Below are 9,030 nucleotides of genomic sequence, written 5' to 3' on the forward strand. Positions count from 1 at the left end.
AATTAACAGTGCCCAGAAAAGTGAAGTAGTAACCAGAAAGACTTTCCAGCGCTGAAGAATTGCTTTGCTGCCTTGAGCTTTGGAATGAATCCATGCTTTTTATGTAATATTTCACTAAGGTGCTTTTTGTTGCTGGTGGGATTTTTGTTTTCCTTTCCCTTTCCCTTTTTTTTTTTTTTTTTTTTTCCCAGCCTATTTCCTTCCAGGCAGTTGCCATAGGTTTCCCTGTCTTGTCCTAAGCTTTTGAAAATATATATCCAGAAGACTTTAAAGAAAACAAAAGTAGATAAAAAATGTAAAACACTTACCGATCATACTTCCAGGATTTAGAGAATTTTTTTTAATTTTAGATTTTAATAAGGTGACAGGGGGGAAAAAGCATGTTCTCAACTCCAGCGAAACGATCCATGTTAAGATTTTCCTTTGCACTGACTCCACTAAGCCCCGCTCTCCACTAGTCTATTATTTTCACCAAAATATATGAAAATTTATGCAAATGAAAATCAGCACTAACTGTTCTCCCCTTGTTATACTTTGGATTTTTTTCCAGACAAAACAATCTCACTCTGCAAGGGAGGGGGTGGGAAGAGTTGGGGAACGAAGTTGGTTGTTTGTTTTTTGTTGGGATATTTTTTTAAATAAAAGACATTATTCCATCTAAAGCTTTATTTTTTGTTGTCGCTGTTATGAGGGTGTACAATTTTTTTTTTTATTTTGAGGGGATTTCTCCACCACCCCCCACCTTCCTTTTTTATTAAGAAAGTAGATCTGTTTGCAGAGGCGCTATCACGTTTCATCAGGCCACCTGAGACGGCTTTTGAAAGCGTGTACTGTGAAATTCATAGCAGTAATTTAGACAAAATCCTCACTGTATATTAATGAAAGACGGCCCCATGGCACCGTTCCTATCCTCCCCATTCAGTGTAAACAAAACCACGAGACTCACTCGGTTTTTGAGCCTGATCCAAGCAAAATCGGCTGGAAAGGAAAACATGGGGTTCTGGCACTGACTATTCAAACGTCTGCACCTGGAGATCTCAGATTTATTCAATGAAATCTGTGTTGGATCTTTTATATATAAAAAATAAACCTTTGGAGGACGTATGGGAACAAATACACATACATACATACATACATATATATGTGTATATATAAAATCATTATGTTTGGTGCTTAGATACCAGCGCCCTTCAGATGCGCACGCTTCACTTGAATGGTTTTTCTAACCCGACCTACCATGGTATTTCGTACTGTGCCAGCCGGGGGCTGGAGGGAGCCCCGAGCACCGGCTGCCGAGCGCGGCGGGAGCGGGGCGGCGCGGAGGGCGCTGCCAGCGGGACGCAGCTCACCGCCCCCCGGGCGTGCGGAGGAGGGGAGCGAGGCGGGCAGGGCCGGGCGGGGGGCGACGTTCCCCATTCCCCTGCCAGCACCGCGCGTGTTTCCCTCGAGCGAGTCCCCGCCACCCGGGGAACGCGCATAGGACGGCGCTGCGCGGCGGTCACTGGTAGCGCCGTGTCTCCTTCGTGTCCGAGCGCTGTTATTGCACCGGCAGTCCCCGAGGAGTGTTCAATTTGCCCTTGTTTTTGTTGCCACTTTCTCTTTTTCTGTGGTTCACTGAGGTTGCCTGCGCGCAGCGTTTCCGCTCGGTCGCATCTCTCCCCCGCGCCCCCCGCCTTCCCCCGCCCCCCTTAACTCTTTCCGCTGGACGAGAAATAATACAGCGTTTCATGCCGCGGGGCTGGTTCCCTTCGAGTAGACCGCGGCGCGCAGGGCAAGCCCGGCCGGGGCTCCCCTCGCCGCCTCCCCCGCCGACGGGGCGGCCCTTCGCCGGGGCTGCCGGGCCGGCCTCCCAGCATGACGGCTGCGGGCGGGCGGCCGGGCTTCGGGGCGCACGCCGGGGTGCGGGGGCGGACAAAGGGAGGAGGGAGCGGGCGGGGGGCGGGCGCCTGCAGGGTCGAGCATCGGGGGGGCAGCTCTGAGCGCCGGTGCGGGCACTGCCGGCGGGGGAGGCGAGTGCGTGTGCACGGCAGCGGCACCTCCGCACAAACGCCCTTCCGACCCCCGCCCGGCTCCGGCGTCGTTATTATCGTCGTTATTACTGTTGTTATTAATTATTACCGCCCGCTCTCGCCCCTGCCCGAGAGGCGGTGGCGGCGGGAGAGCTCCGAGGTGCGTGTGTCCGCCGGGCAGGAAGAGTTAAAAGGCGGAGGGAGGAGGGAAGGGAGGGAGGGAGGAGGAGGAAGAAGGAAGGGGAGAAGGGAGGAGGGATAGAGGGAAGAGGGGGGCAACTTCCATCTCCGACGCCGCTTTGCCTAAATTAAAAGGCAGCCAATCGGAACGGCCGGAAGGGGGGCCGCGCGGCCGGCGCGGGCTGTCCGTCACGGGGCGCGCAGCCAATCGGCGGGGGCGGCGCGGCCGCTTCCTCGCGGCGGGGCCGGGCGGTGGCGGCGCGGGCGGCGGGAAGGAGGGAGGGAGGAAAGGAAGGAGAGAGGGAGGGACGCACGGACGGGAGGAGGGAGGGCGCGGGCGCGGGCACGGCCCGGGAGAGGGAGGCGGGGAGAGGCGAGCGGCGGGACTCCGGCACCGCCAGTGCGCGCTGCCAGCCCGGCAGCCAACTTCCCCGCTGGAGTTAGTGTATAAAGGATACCATATATGCACACACACATACACACACCTCTCCACCAAGGCGCTCCTCCTCCACCTCCTCCCTCGACCAACTGCTGGAATTAAAATAAAAAGCAAAACAAACACCAAAAAAAAAAAAAAAAAAAAAAAAAAAAAAAAAAAAAAAAAAAAAAAAAAAAAAAAAAAAAAAAAAAAAAAAAAAAAAAAAAAAAAAAAAAAAAAGACAACAAACCAAGCGAGCGAGCGAGCGGGAGAGGGAAAGAAACAATTCGCGAGGTAACGAGAAATTTCAACTTTTTAAATTTCTTTTTTACTTTTTTTTTTTTTTTTTCTTTTCCGACCGCCTAAAGGAAAGGTAGAGGAAAAAAAAAATGTCTTATCCAGAGCGTGACTCTAGCAAGAAGGCTCCGGCAGGACTCTTGTTTCAAAGGGGACAAAGTGCTCCAGCAACAGCACAACTTTGAGAAATGCATCATCACCACCATCACCACCATCATCATCACAGGAAGTTTTCTTAGGACACCAACAAAACTTGCAAATAAAAGAGCAAAAGGAGATCGAGGAACCGAGGAGAGAAAGACAGAGAGAGGCAGAAAAAAAGGAAAATATACTCACTCACAAAGCCTTAAAGAAGAAGAAAAGGAAAAGTTTCTCTCTGAGAGGGGAAGGCTGAGAGGAGGAGATGTACTCCTAGGGGAGCGGAGGGGAGAAGAGCACGGGGGCTTTTTGATTCCCCCCCCCCCCTCCTTTTTCGCTTTTTAGCCTTTGTTTGGTTTCCTCCCTCCGAGCAGCAACCCCGGGCGAGAAGAAGGCGGAGGAAAAATATATGTACAGCTAAATATTTCTCTTTTTTGGGAAAAAAAAAAAAAAAAAAAAAGAAAGGCTTAAAAAAATATAAAAGGCGAAGCAAGAGCCGGCGACCGCAACGAGCGCGCCGCGGAGCGGAGTCAGGACGGCCGGCGGACGGGCGGAGGAGAGCGCGCAGCGGAGCGCTAGCAGGTGAACCCCGCGCCCCGGCGCTCCGGCGAGGCTGGGAAGGCGGCGGCGGCGGCGGCGGCGCGGGCGGCGGCCCCGGCAGCGCCGGGCAAGGGCGCTCTCGGCGGGCGCCCGGCAGCCGGTGGCGGCGGCGCAGCGGCGGCTGCGGCGCGGCGGGGGCGAGCGGCGGGCGGCGGGCGCGGGATGGCCGCGGCCACCTCTAACCCCTACCTCCCCGGCAACGGCATCCTGGCGGCCGGCTCCATCGTCCACGCGGACTCGGGCGGCGGCGGCGGCGGCGGCGGCGGCGGCATGCAGCCGGGGAGCGTGGCCGTCACCTCGGTGGCGGGGGGCTACCGCGGCGACCCGGCGGCCAAGATGGTCCAGAGCGACTTCATGCCGGGCGCCATGGCCGCCAGCAACGGCGGCCATATGCTGAGCCATGCCCACCAGTGGGTGACAGCCCTGCCCCACGCCGCCGCCGCCGCCGCCGCCGCCGCCGCCGCAGCCGCCGAAGCGGGCTCGCCCTGGTCCGGCAGCCCCGTGGGCATGACGGGCAGCCCCCAGCAGCCGCCGCCGCCGCCCGACGTCAAGGGCAGCGGCGGGCGCGACGACCTGCACTCGGGCGCGGCGCTGCACCACCGGCCGCCCCACCTGGGCCCCCCGCACCAGGGGCACCCGGCGGCCTGGGGGGCGGCGGCGGCCGCCCACCTGCCCTCCATGGCCGGCGGGCAGCAGCAGCAGCAGTCGCTCCTCTACTCGCAGCCCGGGGGCTTCACGGTGAACGGCATGTTGAGTCCCCCACCCGGCGGGCAGAGCCTGGTGCACCCGGGGCTGGTGCGCGGCGAGACGCCGGAGCTGGGCGAGCACCCCGGGCACCACCACCACCACCACCACCAGCACCCTGGGCACCACCCGCCGCACCACGGCGGCGTCAACAGCCACGACCCGCACTCAGACGAGGACACGCCGACCTCCGACGACCTGGAACAGTTCGCCAAGCAGTTCAAGCAGCGGCGGATTAAGCTGGGCTTCACCCAGGCCGACGTGGGGCTGGCGCTGGGCACCCTCTACGGCAACGTCTTCTCGCAGACCACCATCTGCCGCTTCGAGGCCCTGCAGCTCAGCTTCAAGAACATGTGCAAGCTGAAGCCTTTGTTGAACAAGTGGCTGGAGGAAGCCGACTCCTCCACTGGCAGCCCCACCAGCATCGACAAGATCGCCGCCCAGGGCAGGAAGAGGAAGAAGCGGACCTCCATCGAGGTGAGTGTCAAGGGGGCCTTGGAGAGCCACTTTCTGAAATGCCCCAAGCCCTCTGCCCAGGAGATTACGAACCTAGCGGACAGCCTGCAGCTGGAGAAGGAGGTGGTCAGGGTTTGGTTTTGCAATCGGAGGCAGAAAGAGAAACGGATGACCCCCCCGGGGATCCAGCAGCAGACCCCCGACGATGTCTACTCCCAGGTCGGCACCGTCAACTCCGACACGCCACCCCCTCACCACGGACTGCAGACCAGCGTGCAGTGAGGGGCACCGCGGGCGGGCCGGGGAGCGCGGGGGCAGCGCGGGCCGGGCCGGGCCGGGCACCGCCGCCGGCACCGCCACCGGCACCGGCACCACCGCGCACAGCCGCACGCTCACAGTGACACACACACACACACATGCGCGCACACACACACACACACACGATCCAGGCTCGTTCAGACTGCTTGTGTTTATATATATATGGATATATGCGTGCATCTATATATATATAAGATCGATACCAATAGGGAGCGGTGGAGAAGGTCGATCCGAGTGAGAGCGTTTAGACCGTGTTGGGAAAACGGGGTGGAGATGCATAATGCACCAAAACTGCAGATGTGCCGGGGAGTTGTTTGGCTGTGGGGAGAGGGCTTGGATGGGTGGGCTTGGGAATTTTTTTTTTAATTTTATTTTAATTTTTTCTCCAAATTATACCCCTGTCACAGCAAGGAACACCACTTCCTGCACCTCTTCTCTCCCCTCCTCCCCCCTCCTCGCACTCTTCCCCCTATTCCCAAAAGGGCTCTCTTCTATGAATCACGGAAACTTTTTTTCTCCTTTCTCTTTCCCTTTTTTTTTCTTTTTTTTTTTTTTTTTCAATGGGAGCAATCCAAAAAAAGGGAAGCAGAAGCAAAATAATCTGGTTAATCAGAGGGTGCCTGCTGCATTCCAGCACCCTGTTTTTCTTGGCCGAACCGTAGAATTTTGGTGCAAGGCAGACATCCACTCTGAAAACATATATATCTCTATATTCTGCAAAATGAAACGGGACACTTTTTCCAGGAAAAAAATTATGCACACAGCACTAAAAACAAGCAGGCTGAATAGGGAAGCAAATACATATATATATATTTATCTATATATATAGGTATAGCTATAGAACAAAAATATGGAAATAAATGCCCGCACGCCGATAAAACTGACCCTGAGGAGAAAGGGGGGAGGGACAGACGCCGGGGGGAGGGTGGGAGAAGGAGATGTTGTTGGTACCTAAAGTTCGAGCTCTGTAGAAGGACTTTGCATGAATTAAGGGAACCAGCGAGAGAAAGGGAAATAATTTAGGGCTGTCAAAGTCCTGTTCCTGACGGCTGCCAATCATCATGGAAGAGTCATTAAAAAAAAAATCCACTGCTAATATTTTTTTTATTAATATTTTTATTTTTTATTTCTGGACTGATTCAGATAAAGGGATTTAGAAGGACTGAGCATCTGCAGCTGCACTTATCTGAACTTCTCCTCTCCTAAATCCGTTGCCAACTTTGATTGAATGGGTGCTGTGGATGTGATTATATAATACTGCCATTTCCAAGCAGTGTTTTTGGTAGGTTTTAATAAACAGACTTTTCAAAAAGACGGCAATATAGAATTGTTAGATCCGTTGTTGATCTAAAAAAAAAAATTTGCTTTATATTTTCATTAAATGACTTCTTTTAATATTTTATTCAGAATACCTATGAACTGCTGCAAAACGGTAATTTATTTTTTCCCCAGATCTTGTATTACGTGTTTTTTTCAGACGAGCACAAATCAAAATGAAATGAAAATATGGACAGTTGTTAGGTAATAAGGGTATCTTTTGATGTGATAATTTGATTGTAATTTAATTTGAGTAGTGATTCCGTAAGAGCTGATTGAGAAAATAAATTTGTTAGAATGAAATAGTCTGTGTCTGATGCATAAACATGTCAAAAAAAAAAAAAAAAGTTCTCTGAAGGGATATACTGCTGAAAGGAGAGAAATACCGAGGGTCCGATCTGCCGGCCGCACGGCCCTGTGCTCGCCGGCAGTGCCCCTGCCGCTGCCGGCCCGGCGCGGGGCTCACCCCCTGCCCACCCCTCCTCCGAGCCCGTGTCCGCGGCCCCTTCCATCAGCCCGGGGACCCTGTGTCACCGGGAAGGACGGCGAGACTAGAGATCACCAAAGACCACCTTCTCCCACAAAGGGCTGTGTCAGCTCAGTTTAGGCTGGCACTTGGGCGCGGGTGATACCTGAGCGTGTCCTCTGGTCCCGCGTGGCCGGTGCTGAGAGGGATGTTTCCAAAAGTTCAGTATTGTTTTCTCATTTTCCAAACTGAGGCTTGGGAGGGCAAAGAAGGGGAAGGGGGGCTAAGCTATAATTTATTTTTATGCATTTTATGTATGTATTAATATTTGTATTTAATTTGTCTTTATAATTTAAAAAAAAGGTACGTTCGGGTTTTTTTCTGACTGAATATATAGAATACTTTCAGCATCCTACGTGCAGTCTGCCTAGTTCACCATTTCTGTTGTTGCTGTTGCTGTGGCTGTTGTTGTTGTTGTTTTAGGGTTTTTCTATGGGGTGTGAAGTGGTGTAGCCTAGTTTTCTCCTCCACTCTGCCATAGCGCTGCCATACCTTCTTTGCAAACACACGCGTGTGTCAGTAACGTTGGAGATGCCAATAGATGCACTAGCTGACCTGTCATACTTATCCGCTATAATTTATTGCAATATAGGGACAAGTGAATGACCGTCTCAACTCTCTTCGTTTTGCAGCGGGGAGGTTATGGGAAGTAGAGAGCTGCATCTACTGCATCCACCTGACCCCATTGATAGTCTGCTGGAGAATAAGGTTTTCTTTTATGATCCAGCTCACCCCTGGGCTCCTTCCTCACCTTCCTCTTCCTCCCTTCTCCGCGCCCCCCTCCCCCCCCCCCCCCCTTGCTTCTCTAAGTGCTATTGAGGCAGGGGTTAAACCCCCAGAAAACTGCTGCAGGAACAACAAGCATTTCTTCCTTTCAGATAGGCCTTGTGTCAGTCCATAAATCAAAGCCAACCTGAGAGCCGGGCACCGGGATGCATTATTTTAACACCAGCTCGTAGTAAATATCACCGTCGGTTTGATTTGTGAAATCCAAAAGGCCCTACTGACACCGAGGAAAAAAAAGCGGGGTGGGGAGAAGCCAAACCAACAAAGGGAAAGAGAACCCGAAAGGGTAAAGGACGCTCTTTCTTTTGTTCGTTTTAGCAGAAGCTGCTGGCTGATTTTGCTGCTGGGCAGGGAAAAAGGGTCGGGCGGGGGCTGGCGGCCAGGCGGGCAGGCCGGGCCCCCCTCCGGGGGCCGGGTACCACCGACACGTCAGGTGGGATCCTGTTTTCACACACGAAGGGGAGCGGTTTTATTAGCCGCGGAGAAAGTCTATTTAAATTTCGGAGCGGTATTTGGTTACTCGATTTGGATGGCAACAAAGAGCTAACGTTAGGCTTCACGCTGGTTTCTATTAAAAGGCAACCTTTGCGGGTTGCTGCCTCCGAAAAGCTGGGGGTTAGGCTGGAGGAGTAACGTGTGTTCGAAGGGACTGGCAAAATGTCCCTGTTCCGTGGACTTGTTATGCACAAAAAGTGAGGCCATGGGCGCTACCCCCCGCCACCCCTCCGTCCCCTCCCCCGCCCCCGAGAAACTGAATCCTTTGAATGTATTTAGGAATTTCAGGGTTGTGAGTCTCTGAGATAGCAAGAGATAGATAATAAATGAGAGGGTCTGCGCTAAGGGTTATATTGTTACACGTGTAAATAATGAAAATATTGTTATATATCACCAGATCTCTTAATGAATTTAGTAATTGTATTCATTTATAATATCAGTGTTCTGTGCTTGGTAATGGAGTCGGCATCATTTTCCTTAGTTTTTGGTTTTGCTTTTGTTTTTGTTTTGTTTTGTTTTCCTACCTAAAGGAAAGCCAAATGTTTTACAAAGTTATGTTTGGTCAGACTGGGTAATCCCGAGATGTGATTATTTATAGTTTACATTTTCATATCCTGTGATCCTTCACTACGCCCCAGTCTTCTCACATCCTATCCTTGCCCCGTCGAGTCTGTACACAATAAATCATTTTCAGGTGTATTCAAAATAGTCATCTCACTGCTGTTGGTCCGCATATTTTCCGAAAT

At 52.7% G+C, this 9,030-nt stretch overlaps 1 protein-coding gene across 1 annotated transcript; it reads left to right on the forward strand.

Annotated features, from left to right (window-relative positions):
- Positions 1-3,752: 3,752 nt before the first annotated feature.
- Positions 3,753-6,780, forward strand: POU3F3 (POU class 3 homeobox 3). The gene has a single exon (XM_027892584.1). The coding sequence runs from the start codon at positions 3,805-3,807 to the stop codon at positions 5,122-5,124; it is 1,320 nt and encodes a 439-aa protein (XP_027748385.1). The 5' UTR covers positions 3,753-3,804; the 3' UTR covers positions 5,125-6,780.
- The last annotated feature ends 2,250 nt before the right edge of the window (positions 6,781-9,030 follow it).

The sequence above is a fragment of the Empidonax traillii genome, unplaced genomic scaffold (genome assembly GCF_003031625.1).
Source record: "Empidonax traillii isolate 1590-97213 ecotype Southwest subspecies unplaced genomic scaffold, ASM303162v1 scaffold360:size843394, whole genome shotgun sequence".
Classification (NCBI taxonomy): domain Eukaryota; kingdom Metazoa; phylum Chordata; class Aves; order Passeriformes; family Tyrannidae; genus Empidonax; species Empidonax traillii.